This window comes from Ceratosolen solmsi, unplaced genomic scaffold (assembly GCF_000503995.2).
Source record: "Ceratosolen solmsi marchali unplaced genomic scaffold, CerSol_1.0 scaffold35, whole genome shotgun sequence".
NCBI lineage: Eukaryota > Metazoa > Arthropoda > Insecta > Hymenoptera > Agaonidae > Ceratosolen > Ceratosolen solmsi.
In genome coordinates, this window is record NW_011948423.1 from 2173320 (window position 1) to 2200559 (window position 27240).

At 26.2% G+C, this 27240-nt stretch overlaps 1 protein-coding gene across 1 annotated transcript in view; it reads left to right on the forward strand.

Moving 5' to 3' along the window:
* The first annotated feature begins 219 nt into the window (after positions 1 to 219).
* Positions 220 to 27240, forward strand: part of LOC105362127 (tachykinin-like peptides receptor 99D) — a 71347-nt gene continuing 44326 nt past the window's right edge. Inside the window, exon 1 of the mRNA XM_011499478.1 lies at positions 220 to 811. Coding sequence (XP_011497780.1) covers positions 291 to 811 — 521 coding nt within the window. The 5' untranslated portion in view covers positions 220 to 290. The remainder of the gene's footprint in view (positions 812 to 27240) is intronic.

Sequence of the window (27240 nt, forward strand, 5' to 3'; positions counted from 1 at the left end):
TTTATCGGATTCTCGCGTAGATTAGTACTTGTAACGTCGAGCGGAATGAAATTTCTAGCGGAGAAAGCTTCTCGAATACGTTGTCCCCACAAATACCACAAACACATCCGCCACATCATCTATACTATCTGAGATAAATTCTCCGTCACGCTCCATTTATTCGAAAATGATACTAGGAAAATCGTCATTTCGCACGTGTGTGACTTTGTTGCAGTGCATCAAGGGGCGAAGAAGAGCGGAGGGGCCACCGAAGCCAGAGCGCCTTCGGGATTCCGAAGCTCCTTGCTACGATGCAAGGAACTTTCGAGGAACCGGTGCTCGAGTCGATGCTCCGTCCGCGCGATGACCTCCTGGGTGGCACCCTCCTCAATGGTAGCGCGGGTACGTTGATCGCGACGACCTGGCCGACGTACTACGACCAGCTGCTCGAGCTCGCGGGCAACGCGACATCTAACGCGAGCCTCCTCGACCCCGACGACCAGAACTCCAACAAATTCATTCTGCCCTGGTGGCGGCAGATCATCTGGACGGTCTTGTTCGCCGGCATGATCGCCGTAGCAACCGGCGGCAACCTCATCGTCATCTGGATCGTGCTTGCGCACAAGCGTATGCGCACCGTGACCAACTATTTCCTCGTCAACCTGAGCATCGCCGACGCAATGGTCTCGACGCTCAACGTCATATTCAACTACACCTACATGCTCAACAGCCACTGGCCATTCGGCAATCTCTACTGCAAGATCAGCCAGTTCATAGCTGTTATCACAATATGCGCCAGCGTCTTCACGCTCATGGCTATATCCATCGACAGGTGAGGATTATCATATCGCTAGAGAGTTTTTGCTTATTGAACGAAAATATTGTACGCGTGTCATCTCGTGTCGCCCAGCCGACACACGACAGCTCCCGCGCCAAATTTTTCTTTTCACGAAAATATTCACGTATCTGAAAAGCGCGCGCGCGCGCGCGCACCAACGCCAATATTTATATACGTACAGCGTATGTAATCAACTCGGAAATTACTACTGAATTTACTATAACGCCCGAGCTCGCATATCACTAGAACTTTTCATATATGCACATTTCTGAGGAACGTAAATTCACGAGCCAAAAGCACAAGAATACTGTCTTTACAACGAGAACTTAGAAAGTTTATATGAGATTTGCGCATAAAGGGATGAACAGTCAATCCGTTTCTCAAATCCGTTTAAACAGTTTTTTTTTTATTTTTTTAATTTATTACTGTTATCGTTAGAAAATTATGGCATTTAAGATTGAAATTGTCAATTCGATACTATTATAGTACATAATACGACTAAAAACAATCATAGTATTAATTAAAAAAATTAAGAAAAAAGAATCTATATAATTTTAAAGTAGCTTATAGAGTGCTTAAAGAAATGCCCGAAAATATTAATATTTAATTAAATCGAGAGCTAATGATAAATTAATTTTATGTGGTAAATAGCTCGAACGTTTTATTTTCAATGATATTTAATAATCATAAGGTAAAATAAAAGCAAAAGACATTTTTCGTTGTAATCCATAAAAGTTACGTTATTATATACTTTACTAAAGAAAGCATTAAAAAAAATTCTTACTATATATGTATAAAAAGTAGAAAATAGGGAATCTTTTGAAACTTGACGATACAATATTTTTAACTAATAATCAAAATATTTTGCAATGTAAGTGCTTTCAAAACCGCATTCACTATACTAATTATTTATATAGTATATTAAACGAAATTATACAATAAATTCTTTCAACTACCTATTTTTATAGTAATTTTTCAACACGTAAATAAAAGAGATTAAAAGAAAAATAGATAGATAGAGCGAGAGATAGAGAGAGAGATAGAGAGAGAGATAGAGATAGAGAGAGAGAGAGAGAGAGTATAAGATAAGAGAATGTCACTGAAAATTTATTTTCATAATTTCTTTTAATAACACGTTATTTTTCTTTTAGTTTACATTTTTCTTCGTTATATATATATATATATATATATATATATATATATATATGTATATATATGTATATATATACTCAATATTATCTGAAATAAATAAGAAAATACTATTTAAAAAAATTTCCCAAATATTATTCGAATTTTTTTGGAAAACATCCAATAAGAAAAATAAATTGTTAAGTTTTAATTTTACTAATATAAATAATCTGTTTATTATATTGTTTTAAATAAGCCATAGTAATGTCATAAAAGATAACTGTATAGATCTTATTAGTTTAAATTTCATAATTGTGATGATATAATACTTTGTTAATACAATATTTCAAAGAATTCTTTAAATTGAAAAAAAGAAGCTCGCTCCGTTTAAAAAATTTTAACACCTCAAATTCTCGATCTTGCATCCTTCATCAGTATTAAAAGTATTAAAAGTTTTTACCAAATGACGTAATTCATCTCTCCTACTATTTGTCAATGGCAAATAAATTTTAGTCGCTTTCAAGACTTAATTCATGGCATTGCTATTTATAGACGTGAACAAAGCAAAATGGTGCCTTTAAATCTTGGAATAATAGTTACTATTTAATTTATTATTATCAACTTTCAAGGAAATTGTTTTACTCGCATTATCAAGTTGAATAATACTTAATATTGAAAATACGCTTCATTTATAAGTAATTAATACATTAATTAACTTATATAATACTAATAAATATTTGAAAATTGAGTTTATTTCATGGAATGAATTTATCTTGTATATTTATAAATTTTTTTATCTATTCTCGTTAACATAGCAATTATTTTATTGTTATTATTAACATAAATATCATATGAACTATTCTTATGAAATATTTGACAAGAATCAATCTTTAAATCGTTTTGCAATTCAAAATAGTTTCATTACACCCGAATAATTGAATTATCTTTTTAAACATTAACCTGAATATATTTAATGAATTTAGAAAATAGTAGGTAATTAAATAATGTAAATTTTTTTCAAATAATGCAACTCTTGGGAGATTTTTCTGAATATAAATAGAGAAATACGTTTATATGCAACGCTTTCACGATACTCCAATGGGATTCAATGAAAAATTACTTAATCATTCATTAATCTGCGCTTATTCTTTTAATTAAAAAATGTAAAATATATTTATATAGAGTTTGCTGCTATTTGTAATGAAGGCTAAGAAACTAAGAAATTCTATGCCTCACTTGCTATAAGAAACATTCGATTTTCACATTTATTCTGCACCCCAACTATTTAATGCTGAGAAATCTTTCATTCGGACTCGCTCGTTAATGTGAATGTCATAATAAATGTATATCATGATTAAAATGGTGCATAGAGAAAATTCTTTTAAAAATGAAAAGAAACAATCTCTTTCTTACTCTACTCACTTAAAAATCGAAAGCACTGTGATGTATGGAAAAATTTTTTGGAACATTTTGATGTTTCACCGTAGAATTGTCAGAATTGTCACGAATGTCTTGCCAAGTACAGCAGTGGCTAAGGACATGTCAAATTTTGTTCGAATGACGTTACGTCCTACGTAAGTACATATACGAGAGATCCATCTTTTCGATAATAAATATCCGGATCTCTTATCACTAGTGACTGGATCGAATGCGTCAGATACAGGTGATAAATTTAAATCAATTCAAATGAGAAGCCATAGATATCCAGGTTATTTGCTTTCAATCGAATATAATTCACATGATATTGCATATTTAATGGACATGTTAATCTTTGAATCATAATTAATTAAATATTGCTTAATTAAAATTAAAATCAAATATTTATTTAACATTATTCCAGGATAGAATGTGCATACGATTAATTTGACACCATCGATTTGCCGTTCATTTATGATTGACTGACGTGAACATTAGCTAAAATTTTCTTATTATGAATATTTTTAGTATTAATAATATCTTAATTTTTATTGCCTGAATTAATTTCTGAATTAATTTTCTTTGAGCTTCAATATTGTAAATTCTTAGGATTAATTAAAATTGCTAATCCAATTAACAAATTCAATTACTGTACACATATATGCACGTATTATGTTGTTTTTTTTTTCTTGTAATGTTACTCTACTGTTCGCTATTATTAAATTTCTCAATATGCCGTTTTTCATTTCATTTTAAGTTATTTTGTGAATGTTTGTGAAAAAATTATGACTTCAACATTTGTCTTCAAGTGTTTTATAAAATTATTTGATACTTTTTCAAAATTGAAATTCTTTGACATCTTATATGAGAAAAAACTATCTGATATTACTTTGAAAGCAATATCTACCGTTGAAGCAGAAAAGTAAAATAATATAAATTGTATCATTAAATTTATTCATTATGAACGAAATTAGAAACAAAAATTATATTTATATTTTAATAATAGCTTATCATGACCAATATATTTCGTAGAATTAGAACGAATTATCAAAAACTCTCTGTACGTATACATTATTTCTCAGAAAAAAAATTATACTTAATAAACTAATAGCAATTTATATTGCAGTCCTTTTTTTAATATTAAATTTCAAAGTATTCTTATCTATTAAAAAATGCTTATATTTCTAATATTTATATTTAAAGTTAGATTCATAAAAGTAAATGAAGATGCTAATAAGCAGAAATTTCCAAATTTATCAATTAATCAGAATATCTTGGGCAAAGCTATTATGATTGAATAAATCAAAGGAAATGATTTATTATATATATAACATAAATATTATTTGCATTTTCTATCATAATCTTAAACTAAACATTTCATTCTATCTAGAGATTATAATTTACGAATAAATATTGCATATTATTAATAAAGCCAATAGAAAATGGTTCAAATTTGATAAAACGTGTTACAATATAATAATTTAGTATGTATTACATACTGATTAAGATATCTTTTATTGACGCCGTATATATTGAATATTTATGTTGTTATGTTAATTCTTAGCATGCTGACGTATAATTTATCAAAAAAGTTTGAATAAAAGAATAATCTGTCACAAATAAGAAATGTGTTGTTATGAAAAAAATATGCTCTATGTTTATTTAACAATCCCGTTCTAAATTATAATAATTCTAATTAGCAAATATTCGTTATTAGTTTTTAAAATACTATGAATTTAAAATACTAAACTCAAATTACCTATATCGTATTAAAATCAATTATGTTTTATCAAAATATGATGTGTAAATAGTCCATAATTAATTAATATTGTAATTTTTATGAATAAAAGCTAATTAAAAATTACTAATTACTTACGCAACTTCAGTATTTATCTATTGGTCTATTTCCATTTCATAGAATTTTAAACAATAATAGTGAACATTTTTAATTATATTCATTTTAGTAATAAATTATTATCGAATTACAATTTCAATTAAATTATCTGGAAATATAAAAAATCAGATAATGCTTGAAAAAAAATTATTTTATATTATTTTATGAAAAAAATTAAAAAAAAAAAATTTCTTTCAAATTTGTTTTTTATGATTAATTTTAATGCACATTAAAAAAAAAAAATTACTTGACTAAAAGCACAGAGTAAATATGATTAAGTTCATAAATTGTAAACAATACGATAAAAAGATACCAATAATGAAATAATAATATTGAAATTTTTAAATTAGATATATGTAGTTTTTTTTTTCAATAAATTAATATATTTATTTATCTATTCATTTATTTAACACTTTATGAATTAGTTTCTAATTTACTAGATTTCGCAAAATAATATGATACATAATTTATATCCAATTGTATTGCTATAACGTTCAACAATTTAAATAATAGAAAATAAAAAATTCTTATATACGTAAAAACATAAATATTTCAAATCGTACTGTAAGGAACATAATTGCATATATAGATCATAAATTATTGTTTTGACTAATTAGATTAGCTAATAAACTTTTAATAATATCAATGCTTTAAAATATGCGAGATTTGTTTTTAAAATTTATTATTATTTATCATAATTTTAATATTATGTTCATTCTCTTGTTGTAATAATTAAAAATAATGTTATTATGTAGAATCTGAATATTACACTTTATTATTCAAAACAGAAATATTAAAAATGCAGAAACATTAAGAATTCCTGTTACCCATATAAAAACGTAGAGCAAATCAGTTTGAAATAAAAATGATATCGTTGTTTGTTATTTTATAATTGGCTCTAGCGATGAATAAATGTATATCGTAAAAGAATACGAATTTTAATTTCAAATTGAAAAGGATTTTTAACATTTAGAGGATAATGTGTCGAGTGTGTAGGATTTGAATTACATGCTACAGTAAAGTAATATGGGCATATTTATTAAGTAGTAATGTCTCAACTCAAGTCAGACGCATTTAGATATTTACCATCCTTATACTATGTGATGTTCATTCTGAGATTTTATATAAATAATTTAAATTTTTTCAATAGTGGAAGCCCAAAATGCTTTTTAAATACATGCTTCTCTCTCATCCTGCGTGATGATAAATATATATAATCGGCATATATTAATAATCTTATTATTGCTAAAGAATAAAAATCATAACAATAGCTTTGAAAACTTAATAACTAAATTGTCCCGATTATTTATTTACATTTAATATCTAATATACATATACACGTTGCACTTATATGAAATTATATGAAATCCATCTATGTAATTGTTATAAAAAATCATAAGTCTTACTTTCAATTATAAAACAATAAATAGTATTCGAAATAAACCGATATGTATAAGCTCCTTGGGGCAGATCGATCAAAGTTAATAAATACCTGGAATAAACATGCGAAGTATTTATTACACTCTTTATTTATTATTTAAACAGTTAAAAAATATTAAAAACAATATTTATATCAATAATATTATGCTGAAAATAAAATTTAGCTAAATAATAAATCATAAGCTACATAAATCACTCTATATATAATATTTTAATATTATAAACCAGCAATTATATAAAAATTGAAAATGTATTTATAAATATTTAACTATATATTTAAATTACTTAATAAGAATTTTAATATAATGATTTCTATTATTTACTTGCATTATTAAGCATTTATTAAGGTGTTAAGCAGTTATTAATGCAATTATTAAGTTTAGTTTATTCTAAAAGGATAGAATAGCATAAAATGATATTATAATTTATAATTACTAAAACCTTATCGAAAAAAAAATTCTAAATTAACTATATTTATACTTTAACAATATTCTTTTTTTTAAAGTCTTTTTTTTTTTAACCTCGTTTAAAATCAAATATATTTATGTGTGAAACGGTCATTTTATATACAAGGAAAATTAAGGAATGATGTGAGGAATTTTTATATCTCTTGAACTATCTCTAAAGTTGGTATTGATTTTATTTAACAAAATAACGCTGCTGCTTTACACTTTGCCTGAAACAAATACCACAGATTTTTTTTATAAATGAATTTTATTATAAGATGCGGATATTTTGCTATTTCAATACTTAAATTATGCAGTTCCCTACTATTGGCTTGTATATTTTAATGAGAAATAATCTCCGAATTGCTCTGCATTGAATTCCATAAATATATATTATCAAATGGCATACAGAATTATGTATTTATTACACATCGAGTTAACACGCAATACTAAAATGTGCGATTATTAGTGAACAGACATTACCACATTAGTACAAGTGTTTTCAATATTATCATCATCATTCCTGCCTTGATTCACCTTAACGTCATGCTATATTGCATTACATATTACAACATCAACGCTGAGTATCGAAAAGTCTATATCAATGGCATTTGATTAGCCTCGCTGGTCCTATTGATTGGACGTCTCCTCTCGGCCACCTTCTTGACCTCCGGTATAGCGACGACTCCTTTTCACTGTCGACGTCGTCTCACTAGGAGACCGAATAGTCACATCGTCAAACTCGAACTGCGATCATTATAGTACCCTACTGTATAATAACTTTTTGTTGGATAACATTCATTCTCTCTCCCTCTCTCTCTCTCTCTCTATCTATCTATCTTGCCGGACCGCGCTTGCTTGCTTTATTCGTCGCTTTTCATTCTTCTCTTTCTGACCCTTCGACACTTTATTATCACATAGAATACTAAACGAATCATAAGCATTTCAAGTTTTTTCATTCTGAGGCATTTTTATATTTCTTTTATCGACTCAGTGTATATCATACAAAAGCTATAACTATAAGATCTTCATACAAATATAATATATTAAAAGCGACATAGATATTACTGTGTTATTTCACATTATTATGTGTATGAAAAAATATTTTATATAAAAATCACACATCTTGCTTTTCGCAACTCACCTTTTATATCTCGAATTGTAAAAATTTGTGTAAGCTTCTAAAAAATCTAATAAATAGTGCTTAAATAATTTTTCATTTTATTAACATATTTATCAATCACACATACATAAACGCACGCGACATAGTATTACACCTATTGTTCTCATACAGATAATATTCATATATCATTTTAGCAATTATATAACTGAAGAATTCGCTCGAAAATTATCGATCAAAGTCCAAATCTACTTGAAATATGATGTCAGTCATTATAGATTTAAATAAACGAAAGTATTTTTCTATAAAAACATTAATGGAATGATACTTTTCATTTGAAATAAAATACTGGAAATCTTTTTAACAAATTTACGATGCAAATGTATAATTTTTCTCTAATAATTTATTTTCTATTAAATTTATTATAATGTAATGTTAGTTTAATAATATATATTAATAATAATATTCAATTTTTAAAAAATGAGCTCCTATATTTTTTTATTAAACTATATCATTATTTATAAACTAGTATTGTTTATAAAAAAAAAAAACAAGTCGTTCAAATGACCTGGTAAACGAGTAAGAAAATTAGTAAAAAATAAATCAAACTTTTCCCTAAATTATGGATTTAATATTTCTATTAATATTAATAATATTATAATTAATATTTCTATATGAACTTCTTATCCCTATCTCTTTTTACAACGCGTACATTTTCATACGTATTATAGAGAAGCTTGGAATAGACTTTATTGAGAGAAGATCTTATAATAATACTAATAAAATATTCAGTAATAAAATACGAAATAATAACTTAAATAAAATAATGATTCTTCGCGCAATGATTATATTCTACATTATCCTATGTTTTTATGCTACAAGTGCAAAGTTTTCGATATAAAACTCATTACCGACTTTGTCTATAATATACTATGTTTTTTCGACGATGGTCGCTTCTAAATTAAATCTATATTACATTAAAATAGAAAGGGTAAAAATATAAGTATGAATTATTATTATTAATGGGGAGTACCTATAACTATAGATTCCCAACGGAAAAAAATCTTTCTTATTGTGATTAAAATGAAGGTATATGACCAGTATTGAACTAATGAGACAAAGTGCATTATTTGCCTACTATTTTACGATTCCTCATAAAATGATAATAAAAGCGGCATGAAGTTTAGGTGCTAAAATAAAATATTAGAAACCGTTTATTTCTTTTCTGCACTTTCTCATTATTTAGAAAAACCAAAATTTCTTGTAATGGAATACTAGAAAAACTTTAATTCCAAGCATTTATTACGTAATTATCATCGACAATGTTGAATGGTATTTTATTTAAAAATTTAATTAACAATGTAAATATAAATTTAAGTGATTAATAACATTCATGAATTTTGTTTTGAAAATTTTATTCTTTATAATGCAATTTTGAACGTATTTTTTTGAAAATTTTAATTAATAATTTAAGTATAAATTTAATTAATTAACAACATTTTATAATGCAAAAAAATTCGATTATTGTTATTATACAGACAGTCATTATTATTTTGAGTTGGATATGAATTGTTATTTATCTTGCAGAATTTAATTTCAATATATTTTTTATGTACAAGAAGATAATATACTCTTTATAATAAAGAAGAATCTGAGAAAAATAAATATATTATTCTTTTAACCACAAAATTATTATAACTAATTAAAACAAAATAGAAAATCAATATAATCCATCTGTTTTATATCGTTTATATAAATTTTAATTTCGTCAATGAATTTGCACTCAGTAACTTTCTTTTTTTTTTATTTCTTCACGTATTTATCGTGCCAATGTGATAAACATTCCATTAGGAGCTCCGAACGATTACTTTTCACTAGAATATTATATTTACTACTAAATTGTCATTACCATAAACAGTCGTAAATTGTAGATATAATAAATGTTAAAATACTTTTAAAAATGCCATTAAATTTTTATGGAGTTAAAATTATATAAAATTATAATTTGCATAGAAGAAAAATAAACGTAAAATTATGTTATATGATTCTGAAATGTAATAGATAGAATGATAACAAATGTCGTTGTCTTGAGATTCCAAAATATCTAATGTTATACTTCTTTTTAATTTATTTGAATAAAAAATTAAAATAAACGTTAATAATAAGCATAATAAAAATAATATCACTTGAATAGAGCATTTTAATATGTTTAAATAATGTAATATTTAAAATAGAAAATTTATACTTTAAAATTATAATATAATTATTTGGTATATTTATACAATTAATTATTTGGAACCATTTTTATTTTTACTTATTGTATATTCAATAAATCATCTTATTTTTTACATGTATTTTAATACGAATTGAAATGAAATAAAAATATATTTATTTATTAATAAAAATCGTGTTCTACAGTAAGAATTTCTTATTTTTATAATAGTTTTATTATTCACGGGAAATTATTATATTAATACATTAAGCAAATGTAATCGCGTAAAAAGATAAAATCATCAATATTTGGATTTGATATATATTTCTTAAATTACAATATTGTTTCACAGTTCACTTCATTCGATGACGATCAATTATATAAATACCAGGAAGTTTGAAATAAAAAACATAAGATTTCAATGTATTTCTGACTTTTTGCAAATAAATTAATCATTAAAAAAAAAACAATTATTATTTTTGGAAAAATTAGTAGGAAAAATACTAATTATAGCAGTTTATTATGAAAATTCAATCATTACGTAAAGTTTGTTAAATTTTTAAAAATCTGCCTTTAAAATACACTACATGAGACTACTAATTATGTAGATATTTTAAATGTTAATTTAAATACATTAAATAAATTTATTTCCAGAAACAGAACAAATAAAAGACAAAAATTTTGATCATAAGCGTAAATTCACATCGAAAGTAAATTTTTATATTGAAATGTAAAATAACTTGATAAAAAAAAATTTCTTGGTTCAAAATACGCGCTATGAAATTTATTTAATAAACTGTCTATTAATATAACATTAGTCCATGAATGTAAAATTAAAAACAATTTAATATGTTTAATTCATTTGTTTATGTATATATATATATATATATATATATATATATGTTAAATTTATTATAATTCATTACTTATAAACATATGCAATATTTGTATCTTGTTTACTAAAAGTTTAACTTGAAGAAAAATTTATTTAATAAACTAATTTGCATGTTATACTTATTTTTATAATAAAATATAAATATCAAATATAAATATATTATTAATTAATAATATAATTCCAATAAGCTTAGAAAATTGTTTTAATAATATATTTGATATGTACATTCGTATTATGTTCTAAGAAATTTAAAATTACTATTTTCATATATTTTTTACGATACTATTATCAATATAGCGTTTTATTTTATTTTTAATTTATAAAGATGCTTTTATTTAATTTTGAATAAAGTAATTAGTTTTCGATAAATTCGGAAATGAAAATGCATTATGGTTCAAAATTTGTTCTAAAAGTACATAAGTTATCATTTACTATTAGGTGATTGAACAAGCAAAAAAATTATTTCAAAATTTCATAATTTACGAATATTTCCATTTATTAACAGTAAATATTGTATATTCGATATAAACTTAAAGTTGATGTGTGGAATTGAAGGCACGAAAAAATATATTGCAATTATATTAAAAAAAAAAAAAATATATATATATATATATATATATACATATATTTATACGTATAATGATAAAATCAAGATACTCAACATTTTATTTAAAAGATTTGAAATTGTCAAAGGATAATCTATTTTACACTTTATTTCTTTATAGATAAAATCTACTTTAGATGTATGTAAGTGATGAAAAATGTAGAAATCCTGAAAATAAAGAGAAATATTCGTACGTTATGTTTTCACATTATAGCTTCTTTTATAATAATTAATTATTATTATTTAAAATTTTATTTTACCTAAAGTTAGATATTTAGATTAATTACTTTGAAATTTTTATTATTTCTGTTAAAGTATAACAGGTTTCTTTTATGTTTCAAGCTATAATAATGTTTTCATTATATGTAAAATTTTACATTATTTTTATATATAAAATTTTACTCAAAAATGGTTTTAAATAAGGAATAAATAAATTCTTGCTCTTATTTTTTTTACTTTATGTTAGATTTGAAAACTACTGAAATGTATAGAAATTTATTGTTTATAATACTATAGTTACCATAATGATTTAATGGAATAAATGATCCTTTTATTCAAATTCGTTTCTCCCGAAACATGATTTTCCAGTGTGAAATTGCATTTTGAAAATTTCACTTGGAGATAACTAATAACAATTCGTAAAAGCTACGGATTCCAAACGACCAGTGAAATGAATACACTGACAGGTTATGAACATTAATTACTTCTCTCATTTATTTCCATGAAATCAATCCTTCTTTTAACTTGGAAAATTTTTACAATTATCTCTCAACATGATTATTTATTTATTTGTTATTCAGTTTCATATTTAAAAAAACATAGTAATCTTTACAATTTAAATTCCAAAATAATTTTTACGTAAATGAAAATTGTATAAAAAAAATAATAAACTTTCCCTAAGAAAGTAATAAAGATATTATTAATTATAATTATACTATATGCAATAACTAAACAGTCGACTAATGAAAAAAGAAAAATGGCAATTCGGGTAAGGGCGAAATAGCCTAAGATTTCAGTTAAGAATAGGCATACCATATTTTAAACCAATGGTCAACGGATGAATAATTAATTAATTTAATCTTCTTGTCCATTGATTACCTTTGGTATAAGCGAATTTTGATTTCCGATATAATCATATCAATCACAAGAAAATCACATAAAATACATAAAAAGTATCGATACTATTGAGTCCCCTAGATTTTTCATGAATTGTCGGGTCATTTTATACTCAACATTTTACACTCAATTTTAGTAGTATTTTGTTATTTTATAAAATATTTTATTCAGAAATAAAGTATAAAATGTATGTGTTTAAGCATATTATAAGATAAATATAATTTATATCTATTCAAATTAATATTGAAATACTGTCTCGTTATTTTATATAATGATTTTTGATAAATTAATATTAATTATCTCATTGGTATACAATAATAATAAATTGTAAATAATGTTTGCATTATTTAACATACTTTTAATGAAATAAATCAATTTCATGACTTTATTTATTCATATACGTATAATATGTATATTTTAATTAATTTTTAGTAGTATGTCAATTACACTTCCGTACTACAACTATTTTTATTTCTTTCCGTATCATGGATTATAAAATTACTAAATAATATTAATTAACGCGTAATTTTAATATTAGAATACCGATTATATATTACAAATATGAAATAATTGAATTATTTGCATACAAAAGAAAATAATACAGACCAACTATGCTCAAATTATTTTATGACTTTTTTTTAAAATTCGTTCGATTTAATTCATTATATGTTTAAATGGATTTCATGACTATCGACGTCGTTTTACAGTTTTTATAATATTATTAACCTGTCAAAAGTTTTGTACATAAAATTCATTTTGTTACTCCACGTTAAAGAATATTAAGTATGAGTAAAACTTGGACAAACTTGCTCTGTGCCAGAGAAATTATCTTTATTGGCCTCAACGATTGCCCAATGAAGATTTATTTAAAAGTTTAGTTCTTAAATGCCTATATTTAGAAACCAACGAAAATTCTCAACCAGAAGTAAATACACGCTGCTCTTTTATTATTATTCTCAAAAATAATTAATACTTATATAAAAAATATTTGTTTTACATATATCAATACAATATAATTCAATATGATAATTCATTAAATTAAAATATTTATTCAATCCTAAAATATCTTTTGTCGATTTACATTATTCGATATACAAACATGTTCAATTATTCGTTTTCTTTTCTTTTGCAAAATATTTCAAACTAATTAGAAAGAAAATTTATTTCGCAAACGCACATTAAGACACATACGTATTCATTAAAAAAAAAAAAAAAAAAAAAAAAAAAGGAATCTTATTAGATTGCGTTTCGTGCGTTAAACGCAACTCTAACTTTAAAATTCTTCTTTCATGCAGAAAATAATAGGTGTCGTGAGAAAAATGAAGGTGAAATCATCATGTCTCTACGTGCTCTATGTATATCATACTTTATTCAAATTTATGCATTGCTACAAACTTGATTTTTTATTATTTAAAATCTACTAGAGCATCTTTATATACAAGCTACTTTATTAAATTCGAAACTCCTTATATTCATTAAAACATTTGTTTATGGTAAATCTAACTTTCGCAAATAAATCGTATTTAATTTAATCGCATTAGGAGATAATAAGAAATAAATTTTTCTCGTAGATTTTTATTCAATATTTATAAATAATATCTGTTCGAGAATTCCGTAAAAAAGCGAACTCTCGACTACTCGAGGAATAAACATTCAAAACGCGCCTCGAATTAACTAAATCTAAACAATTCAGCAAAACTTGGAATATAATAAAGAAAATACAATTCATAAACACATGTGGCGAGAACAAAGGTCCAAGTGTCCAGCAAAAAGCCGTCATAAAACTAATGCTACGAGACATTTGACAGGGCCTCGCCACAAAGCATCTATCGACGACAAGTCATAATACTTCTGGCATAATCAAGTCATAAAAATATAAACAAAAACCACCTCGTCTTACGTCCGAACTTACGCTGTTGTTAACCCCAGCTACATGTGGCTCGGATAGTGAAGCGAGAACGTGCCAAAGAAGTCCCCCTCTCATGGTGGGACTGCAAGTAAGAAGCGCTCTGATTGGAGCCGTCGATAATGAAAGGATCAATTCGATTGGAGACGCCCAAAAAGAGGCACTCTGATTGGAAACGCCAAGAAGCAGGAAATTCATAAGGGTCACGCGGTGGCCGAGGGAATGCTTGAAGAAAGACGCCAGCAAGGCGTACGGGGGGAGTCTCTTGTCATCAGAGAATTGCCGGCAAGGCTGCTTCTCCAATGGAACGCCAAATAACAAGGATGTAGACATACACAGTAAAGGCCAATTCAGAGGCAAAGGCTAATCACATCCAACTCATAACATGTGCAAGATAAGTGCAAATCAAATCATACACTCGCAGCAGTGCACAAAGCACAACATAATAATAACCTATAAGGAGCCACTCGAGGAAAATTCAGCAAACAATACCGAGGTATAGCCAGAAAAACACAAAACATAAACAGACATCACTAGCTGTCATCAAGAGCACAAAATCTGCAGTACTCACAATGTAAAGAACTGTAGAGCGACAAAGCTCACATAATCAGCAGAACTCACAATGTAAACAACTGTAGAGCGACAAAGCTCACATAATCAGCAGAACTCACAATGTAAACAACTGTAGAGCGACAAAGCTCACATAATCAGCAGAACTCACAATGTAAACAACTGTAGAGCGACAAAGCTCACATAATCAGCAGAACTCACAATGTAAACAACTGTAGAGCGACAAAGCTCACATAATCAGCAGAACTCACAATGTAAACAACTGTAGAGCGACAAAGCTCACATAATCAGCAGAACTCACAATGTAAACAACTGTAGAGCGACAAAGCTCACATAATCAGCAGAACTCACAATGTAAACAACTGTAGAGCGACAAAGCTCACATAATCAGCAGAACTCACAATGTAAACAACTGTAGAGCGACAAAGCTCACATAATCAGCAGAACTCACAATGTAAACAACTGTAGAGCGACAAAGCTCACATAATCAGCAGAACTCACAATGTAAACAACTGTAGAGCGACAAAGCTCACATAATCAGCAGAACTCACAATGTAAACAACTGTAGAGCGACAAAGCTCACATAATCAGCAGAACTCACAATGTAAACAACTGTAGAGCGACAAAGCTCACATAATCAGCAGAACTCACAATGTAAACAACTGTAGAGCGACAAAGCTCACATAATCAGCAGAACTCACAATGTAAACAACTGTAGAGCGACAAAGCTCACATAATCAGCAGAACTCACAATGTAAACAACTGTAGAGCGACAAAGCTCACATAATCTGCAGAACTCACAATGTAAACAACTGTAGAGCGACAAAGCTCACATAATCTGCAGAACTCACAATGTAAACAACTGTAGAGCGACAAAGCTCACATAATCTGCAGAACTCACAATGTAAACAACTGTCAGACAATATCGAACAGAATATTTAAAAATTATTAGTTGCTGATTTAAATTCACGATATAAATTAAAGATGTTTTTTTTATCAATACACTTAATTTTTTATTAATACTTAATTATTCTTTCAAAAATATTCAAAAATAATACAGATCGTATCCTATTATATAATTGTATATCATTTATTGGAAAATAAAACTAAATCTATTTCGTATCAACCGAAGAGTATTAAACAATAAATTCTTTACACACTCGTTAACACAACCAAGTTTTATTCAGTTTTCGTGAATTATTGACAGACTATTTGCTCAATGCACAAATAGAATAAAAACTTTAAAAATGTATGTGGGTATGCGCGAAGTAAGTTGCTCTCGGAAGGTCATTCCTATCATACTTTGGCATACCGAACCGCGTCACGAATATCCATTTTTGAGTTCTCTATCGACAAAAGTAATTCAAAGAGCTCAAGGTGTGGAGTTTTACTATTCCATGCCAAGTCTTACCACTAATGCACGTCTTGTGTACATGTATACATGCAAACAGAGTTTTTAGGATTGGATCCTCAACTATTCGCGACAATTCAAATGCATTTGAAGATCCACTCAGTCACACGCATAATCAAATAAATAAATATAGCTGCACGTCTCTTAGCTTTTAATATTAATCGTGACATTAATCGATTTGCTTTATTACTAAGGACTTGCGAAATTTATATATTTTTCTAACGAGCAATTGCTTATTTCATTTAAAATTTTTAATCGTCAAATTAGATTTAACAATCTCCATTGACTAGAATGAATTATCATGATAGTAGCATAAACTATATTGAAATGATTTTGTATTACACATATTATGATAATTCTATTCGCAATCATAATGTTGTTTATTATCAATCTCCAATCGAATATTTGAAATGAAATATATACTGCCAAACAATTTGTGCGTGCGTGCGTGCGTGTGTGCGCGTGTATGATTCGAAAATTGGAAACAATTTTCATACGATTTTTTATAATCGAATATTATTAAACAATATAATTAAAGTTATTAAACTTTCATGTAAAGACTTCGTTTATAAATGCCCATTTTAAGCTTTTAATGCACGTAGGATGTTTACAGTATCAGAGTTTAAAAAGAAAGTTTAAAATTGCAATAATATTATTATAAAACGAAAAATATGTTTAAAAAATATTGAATTTTGAAAACATATTACTTTATATACAATTATTGTTATACAAATATTAAGTAAATAAATTTGATATATATTACAACGGCTAGAATATTCATATATTATTTTAACTTTAGTGATTAATATTGCAATGAAACGAGTGTGGAATGTAATATATATTGTATATTCATGAACATGATCTGTTAATTAGTTACGTCAACAATAAATAAGATAACTGATTCATTATAACTTTTACTATTTGATATAAGTTTATGAAAAAATGTATTATTTCAAATCATGTTTGTTCACTTATTCCGAAGTTACATCTTCTCATATACAACATTATCATGTTTTGTTCAAGATAGTTCGAAACATTTTCGCTTACTTTTCTTTTCTTATTTACAATAGCGACAACAAGTTAATAACAAGTTACAGAAAACTTTATTAATTATAAAGTAAATTCTATTTCATTTATTTCGATTTATTTATAAACAAGGTTATAAACTTTATTTTCTTTAAACTTACACGCTAAGGGAAATTTAATTAAACATTTAAATGTATACTTACAATATTCAAATATTTAATATTTGAACTTAAATCTGAAATAAATGGAAATAAATTGATTTCATACATTAATATTATTAAAAAAATATTTAAAATATTATAAATATTACTTTAACTGATAAGATGTTAAAATGAAATTATTAAAACGAATTAACTTAACCTTTTCTATGAATTTTGATGGAATTTTTCTAAGAAATGTCTATAAAATTTGTAATAATAAGAAAGCACATCAATCTTAGAAATGATTATTACGAAAAAATCGCTATACCTAAAAATATTTAAAATATTTGTTGATTCGAATATGATATTGCAAATTTAAACTCTAATACATGAATTACTTTACAGAATTTAAAATAAATATTAATTTAAATTCAGAAACATTTTGTTTCAATATATAAGGATTTTAGCCAATAAATATTTGAGCTGAAATTTCCAATTTTCAATTTCGTTTTTCCCATTTATCATTCCTCTTCTTCTTCTTCCTATTCTTCTTCTTCTTCTTGATTTTCTAAAACTTTTATACACTAATGAACCTCAAGTCTGTTTCTTATTTCTCGAGTTTAAGTTGATTCTTCTAAATTTAAATGTTCTTTCTGTACTTGCAAATTTAGAAACTTCTGTAAATGAGAGAAGGGATGTGGTTACAGTTGCCACCACTACAAATTACCACCCATTCACCTATTCGGTAATATTATTCGTAATTGCTTCTATTCGTTTTCAATTATTTTATTCCTTATCCATATTTAATTATAAATTTAATACGAAATATTAAAATTAATTTTATAATTTATGCTTTTATAAATAGTTTAATATATATATATATATATATATATATATATATATATATATATGTATTTTTTTTTACATAATTTTTTAATGTATATTATTACTTATTTTTCATAATATTATTATTCATAATTAATTTTCCAAGAGTCAATAATACATTTTTTTTTTTAACAAAATCGTACTAAAATAGTGATTTGTAGTTAGTAGCCATAAATTTATTTTTTAGAAATAGTAACATAAGTAACGTCAATATATATTTTTTAGTCCAAGTATACGTAAAGTGAAACTCAATTAAAAATAGAGAATTTATAATATGCTACGTAACATTTATACGATGAGGTGGTTGTCTCCGATGACTGTAATATCGGAACTTCCCAATAGAAAAATCAAACTCAACTACAAATATAAGAAAAAGCAGATTATAAACATTGTGTCTAAATTAAAGATATACGTTCGTGCTTAAAGCAGATTGTACGTTGCTCTTTAAAACGCCAAGGTATGGATGAATGATAATAGACTTTCCGAAAATCCCAAGAACATCTAGTGGCTAAAATTGACGATTGATGGATGATTGAAGACTGCGGTGGGAGCTATTGCAAGTATATCAAATCCTATATATATGACGCTAAATAACCTAAGGCATCAATAATTTACCAGTCACCCCTCACAGTCATATCCAATATTGTCAATAAGAAAGATGTCGAGTTAATGTCTCTTTTATCGTTAAATACACTATGAGATTATATGAGAATAAAGATATTCTCGATATGTCGCAGTAAATGCATTAATAAATAGCTTAACTGATTCAATGGCGCGGCTCAATGAACAAGCGTATTAAATATGTTGTAGTATCGATAACGAATTTTCAATTACAAAAATTCCATTTGATTGACGAGCAAAATTGAGGATTACCAAATCGAGTATTTTCCCTTCGATGTACGGTAACGAAGAAAAAAAAATGTATTTAATTGATGTATCTAACTTGACTGATGGCCATTGAATAGCCAAGGAAAAAAACTAAAGTAGATTCTCACTATATTCCGTAAGGATACGGAATTATGTTAGGGGATACACTTATCGATGATTCCTGGGGAATGAAAAACACAATGGAAAATAAAACAACATTGGCTCCAAAGTGACAGCTTTGGACCGAGACACCATCGGAGATAGGAGTAAGATAAGCAACATGAACAATATCATCCCATCCTAATATTTCTAAAAATCATTTGATATCCATCGACACCTGTTACCAAGACACGCCACTCTAAAACAATGAAGTAGATTCAAAATTACATCAAAACTTTTACACGAGAGCGAATTGATCTTTCATTCGAAATTTATTTAATCGGTAAACATTAATGGTGAAATTACAAAATTAAATATATGGATTATGAAATGTTGGTACATTTTAAATATTATAATAAACTCACCTCTCGACGTCTCTCACTTTTTCATTAGGAATAATATCAAGGATTAGGACCGTGTAGCTGTATTTATCGTTTATTACCAAATTGATTTATTTTCTATTATTATGAATAAAAGTAAACGTACAAATCTTTATTACGAAACATTAATATTGCTTAATATTTATCTTATATTGAAATCAAAACTATAATGATACAAACAATTACATGAAAAACAACTTTTATTATCTCGATAAGTATTCTGAATTACGAAATAATCCAAATCCATACTTTATTACCAAGTTATTTTTTGATTTCCCTTTTAATTCATGAAAATTCTTATAAATCGCTTAATTGCAAAGTCAGGAACAAGATAAAAAAAAAAAGTATGATTATCATGAAATTTGCATGCTTGCCAAATTCATTTCTACAACTTTTTATGCGAATAAGCCACTGGGAATTCTGATTTTAACTGACAAATTTCCGATAATCCGCCAACAACTTTTAAGCGGGAATGAAAATCAGACAACTGCGAGGCCACACCAAGTTTAACATTATGCGGTTGTTAGCCACAGCCAAATTAATTGTCACCGCTATATGTATGACATTATATAAGCATTTGTTATTTATATATTAGGATTAAAAGTCATTGAATATATAACCGTGTCATATATAGAGAAAAGTTGTGAGAAAATGTTTTGTTTTCCTTATGATATTTGTTAAAAGTAATTGCTAAACACTACCGTGAACATCTATTGTGATTCATCAATACCAAAATGAAAATCATTTCTATGCATGGATAAATAATTGATAATAATCTTGATTGACGATAATCTTCAAAATGAAATGATTGAAATGTTTAATAAACATATGCTATTTGAATTTGCATATTTTTCTCAATTTATCAATATACATATTTACAATACCAAATCAAAAACATAAAGTTATTCAAATTTTAAATCTAATAATTCGAATTGCCTAATTATTCCACATATGCCTACAATTATTTCAATACATGCCTAAACTCAATATCCAAATCATGTATAATGATTCTTTACAATATATACACTGTTTTAAGTATAATCTTATTCAATGTCGAATTCTATTTAACTGTTAAAAGTAAAATATATTTCTGATTCCATTTGTTTAAAAATAATTTAATATCTTGAAATTTAATATACTGGATAATATATTGGCTACATTTATCAATAACGAGAAACAGAATATTCATTTATCAATAATAAGTTTAATTTTTATTTAATATTGATTCAGAGCCAGGATATCCAATTTCTGTATAAAGTGTTAGAAATTTTTATAAGTCAATCAAGTAGTCTTGTACTCTGTTTTTTTTTACGTAGAATTTATAAAAAAGAAAAAAAAATGGGAAAAAATAGGATTTTTATTAAGTGAAATACGTCAAACCTTTGGATCAATTTTATGTTTATATTTTATGTATGTGTATATATATATATAAATGTCAAATGTAAATTTAAAAAGATTTACATAACTTAATTAACGTTAATTAAAATATGTCTGTAATGAATTTCAAAATTTTAGATTTTTATTCTGTATGAGTAATTAATTTTTGATTTTATAAATTTTAATAGAATATATTGTTGGAATAATTAGCAAAAATAATTATTATTCAATAGAAGTATATATATATATATATATATATATATATATATATATACAGTTATATTTGAAAATATAAAAAATTATTCCACTAATAATATTTATTTTTAAAAAATTCATTCTTCGTATTTAATTGATAAATGGATGATTATTATTAACTAATAAAAATATGATAAATAATTAAGATATATTGTATTTATACTTATTATATAAAATATGCCAAGGATATATTTTCTGAATCAAGGTATGAACCTAAATCAAAGTTTGTCTAGTTGATTTCAAAAGTTAATTTTCTAAACTCATTCTACTAAGAATAATATCACGTCACATATTAAAAATAAAGTACTAGATTTCTGTATATTAAGAAATGAAATTAGTAAAATAAACTCTACTGACTCATTAATAGTTACATAGTTTCATATTGAAGAAAAGTCTTTCTTAAAAATTTTATTTTCTAACAGTAAAACTAATAATTATGAAAAAAAATTTCTTTATGGCTTTGTTTACAACCCATTTAATAGAATGTTTATTTCGAGTTACATTGCGGGAAACTATAACAATCTATATTGATCTATCAACTATTTATTAACGAATTTCCAAAAGAAAGTGTCGTTACAAATGCTAACAATGCGTTCAATCTTCGATAATTACCCAATGACGCCATCTCACAAATATTGATTACGCTACATCGACAGGTACGCACTACATACTGAAAACGCTGTCGTTTTAGTTTTAATTTGGTATCCACTGTATATGGTCACTTTTTTTCTCCCGCACATCCTTCTATTACACTTCGGAACAAACTCCGCGTATCTCTCTCTCTCTCTCTCTCTCTCTCTCTCTCTCTCTCTCTCTCTCTCTCTCTTCATCATATCGCACGATCGACGTACAAAAATGGAAAATCAAGGTGATATACAAAGCAAGAGATAGAATGTCCAGTATAGTGACGGAAAGAGACACAACAAATCATAAGCTGCCCGTCACACAATCGCGACCGCGAGATGTAATTTCATTGAATTATAAGGGCGAATGGCAAGTAACAGACCCATCAATCACCGGAAATGAATTGTATATTAATTGAGCTAATATCTGCGCTCTCGAAATATCCGCAAAAGCATTATCGACCTTTCGTTCGCTCGATTTTCTCTACATCTCACATATACTGTGCAGGAGTCGCGAATCAGGATTACATTATAATTAAATCGAGCGCATTATCCATCGGCATTTGATGAAAATTCTCTCCTATTATACAAACGTGCGTATTTAAATTCGTCGATTATGAGACAGAAAGATCAAAGCGACGAGCGAATGGGTGAACGAGAGAAAGAAATTTAGAAAAGCTATGGTGGCACGACAATAACAATAACAACCTGACAACTGAGTGAGAACGAAAAATATTAGATATCATTGACTGATATAGAATACATATAGATTGGCGTCGTTCTTAGTTATGTGTGCATTTCTCTTAAAAAATATATTAAAACTATAATTAACTGATGTAGCTTTAACTGTCAATTTAAAATTAAAACTACTATCTTAATGCTGAATAGCTTGATATGTTGACATTATCATTTATCGAAGTTCATTCGAAGCAACATGGAAGCTAATTTAAAAAATGTACAGTTTAAAATATAAATGAGAAAAAGAATGATTAATGAATTGTTTTTTTTTTTTTGTCTTTACTTACTTTGCCAACACCTCCGACAATATCATAATAATTTTTTATATTTGTCGAAACAACTATTTAAGAGAATTTAATAATTTTATAAAGTCATTATTTAAAATATTTCTCTATCTCACTCAATACTACATATCAAAAAATTATATTATTAACGTTTGATTTGCTTCTATAACTATATTATCCATAATTCAATTGACGCGCTTGTTTTGCTTTAGCAAAATTTTGAATATTTATGTTGAAATAATGAGAAAATTGTCTTTCGAATAAAATATTTGAAAACCGATATTATCTTTATATATTGAATGAGAAAAATTATGAAAAATAACAGGATAAGAAGATACAATTTGAGGGATCATGTTGACGCAATTCCATACAACTATTTCACTCGCTGAAAAATCTAATGTACTGTTGGATAATATTAGGATAAAAAAAAAAGATATATCGCACGGGGACTTATTTCGAAATTTGTTAGAAATATTTTGGATTTCATTACATTGGAAATAATTAAATACTGGAAATGATAGTGAAGTCTTAACTAAATAATTTAATTCTCATCGTCATAAAATAGTTCACAGTAATCTAATTTACAGTATATACATAAATAATTAACATGAATAATTGCTCTAAACTTCTTTTTTTATAATTATTTTACAGTAAATATTATAAATCTAATAAGATTAAAGTAATGAAAATAATGTGTAAATAAATTAATTATAAAAGCCCGCCCCCTTTATTACGTATATTAATATTTTAAATAATTAGGCGCTTTTAAACTATGCACAGTAAGGTTATTTCTTACTTGTATTAAACATGAGCATGAAAAACATAATAAAGTTTCCTCTCCCGAAGTCTAGAACATTACAATACTTAAGTTGCTCACTTGTAATTCAAATTCTTAGAAAACATTTTAAATTAATATTGTTAATCTTGGCATTTTCGTGGTTAATAATTTATCACGTAATATCTTATGCTGCTTCCTCTTTATTGTGTACATAAATACTTTAGTTAATGGTTGAAAGTTATGTAAGGCCTCGTGAGTTGCTTTTGACTTTATTATGTACTATTGTATTTATAATATAGAAAATTGCATAATTATATTTAGAATTATAATTGAAATTCAAATTAACCAGTTTTACGTGGCTGTCACAATCGTCATTGTAAAAAATTTTTAAACCTATTGTTTATATAAAAAAATTTATTGTTTTCTTTTAATTTCAATATTGCTTTAGTTTCAATATCACTTAGAAATGTCATTAGACGATAATTACTGAATATGCAAATTATTTCTTTAGACGATAATTATTACCAATTGCATATATATTATTCATTTCAATAAAACATATCCACTTTATTAGAGATATTACAATGAAAGTTAATTAATTGTATCTTTTAAGTATTCTCAATTAGTCTGCTTTAAAAAATAAATAAATAAATAAACAAATTCTGATATAAATTTCCAAGTTCAATTATTTTAATAAGTAAATTATTGTTCGTCTTTCACATTAAATAAAAGTGTAAGAGCTCTTGCTCAAAAGTAAGTAATTTCGAAAATGAATAAAAAATGATGTGTTTTCGTTAAAAATAATTGAATGGTATAAAAACAAAGCCGATACTTGGTCATAAAAATGTATCGACTGCTCTCACCCTTATTTTCGTAAATTTAGATGGAGCGAGAGAATGAATGAAATAGCTAACGATGGCCAGTTAACTCGAGCATTTAGAAAATTAATGAAAAGCCTTCTCAATTAGCTTCAAGAGAGAGTAGAATTTAAGGGGAAAAAAGCAGAGATAGATGAATAATATATAAGTATGGAATGAGAGTGTAGAGAGAGAGAGAGAGAGAGAGAGAGAGAGAGACGGAGAGACCAAAGATAAAACACGTATATATGAACATGTATAGAAGAACTGAACGTATAGTATCAGCAGTGATTTAGCGTGAAATGAGCGAAGGAAAGCCATGTGCAAAGTGTATTACGGAAAAGCGAAAGAGGATAAACTTGAGCTGATACGTGAGAGGTGGAGAGCTCAAGATGATCCGTGTGATTTATAGAACCTGTGCTTCTTATCTTACTTGCTCGTTAGTCGATACTGAGGTGTGAAAGAAAAGCGCGATCTCTTTATACCTGAAGAAACACCGTCACTTTCCGCTTATTCAAAAAGCATGTGAAACGTAGCGTAGGTTGCTATTTATATTTTCGAGAGATGCCATTTATCAAAATTACTGTTCATGTGGATATTATAGTAACGTATGCTTCTATAGTCTTATCATATGATTTTGTCTTATAAGGTTGACATGCTATTACCTTATAACAAATTGTGGTGTAAGAAATATTGAAAGTATATATGATTGCAATTTGAAATATCTATAATACTTGTATTATATATTTTATATCTGGATTTATTGATTAGAATTATTAATAAAATATTCGATTATTCCGTATACATTGTATAATTTAAAGATTACTACTGATTACGCTCACGTCTTTCGATATTGAATTTGAGAAGAGTAGAGTACTGTAATTTAAAAATTTTCTATACAGTTAACTAATGTTCATAATCACGTGTCTAATGTGATTTAGAAAAAGATGAAAAAGATGGCTTTATAAATGAAATTCCAATTAATTAATTTACATAAATAATGCTATCAAAGATTATAAATTAAAGAATTATATATGCATATAAATTTAATTATTATAAATAATAGTAAATTAATAATAACAATAATGAGCACACGATACGAGTGCTTAACGCAATAAATTGTATTGTATTGCAATATTGTCGTCTTTCCAAATTCCATGCAAAATTTAAGCATAATTAGTATTCATTTTTTAATTGTATAATATATGACATTCTTATTTTTATTATTAAATATAATCTGTCACACACCATTTTCTGCATGATTTTACGAAAATTTTATTTTAATTGAAAAGTTTTAAAAGAGCAGATTATGAATCGATATTAATATGGCGATTAATTGAATTCATTATTAAAGTCTTGAAACTGTAAAATCCACGAAAAAAAAGACTTTAAATTTAGTTAAAACTATCATAGAATATTAAATTAATGATATATTAATTTCTTTTTTTAACGTATTAATTAAGCTTTTGTTTTAAAAAAAGACTTTAAAAAAATTTATATATATATATATATATACTGTATTATTTTTAATTAAAAACATCATCCATTGGATAATTTAAAGTATAAATAAATTTAAGAGATTATTAAATTTGTTGGCGAAGAAAATTTTATTGCTGAATTCATGAAAATATGAAGAAATGAATGGAACGGCACGAAGAAACAATGAAATTGAATTAAAAATATAAATTATCGAAATTTATATATCTCAAGTGCGCCTTATCTAAAACATTAAAATCCATTAAAAGTTATTCACAAAGTATTTCTCTTTAACTTACAGCAATATATTATACAACTCTGTATCTGCTTATAAATTAAATGTAATTAATCTACAGGAACAACATTTTAATAGTAAAATGCATAATATATCATTAACGAATAAAGTTTATATTGTACAAC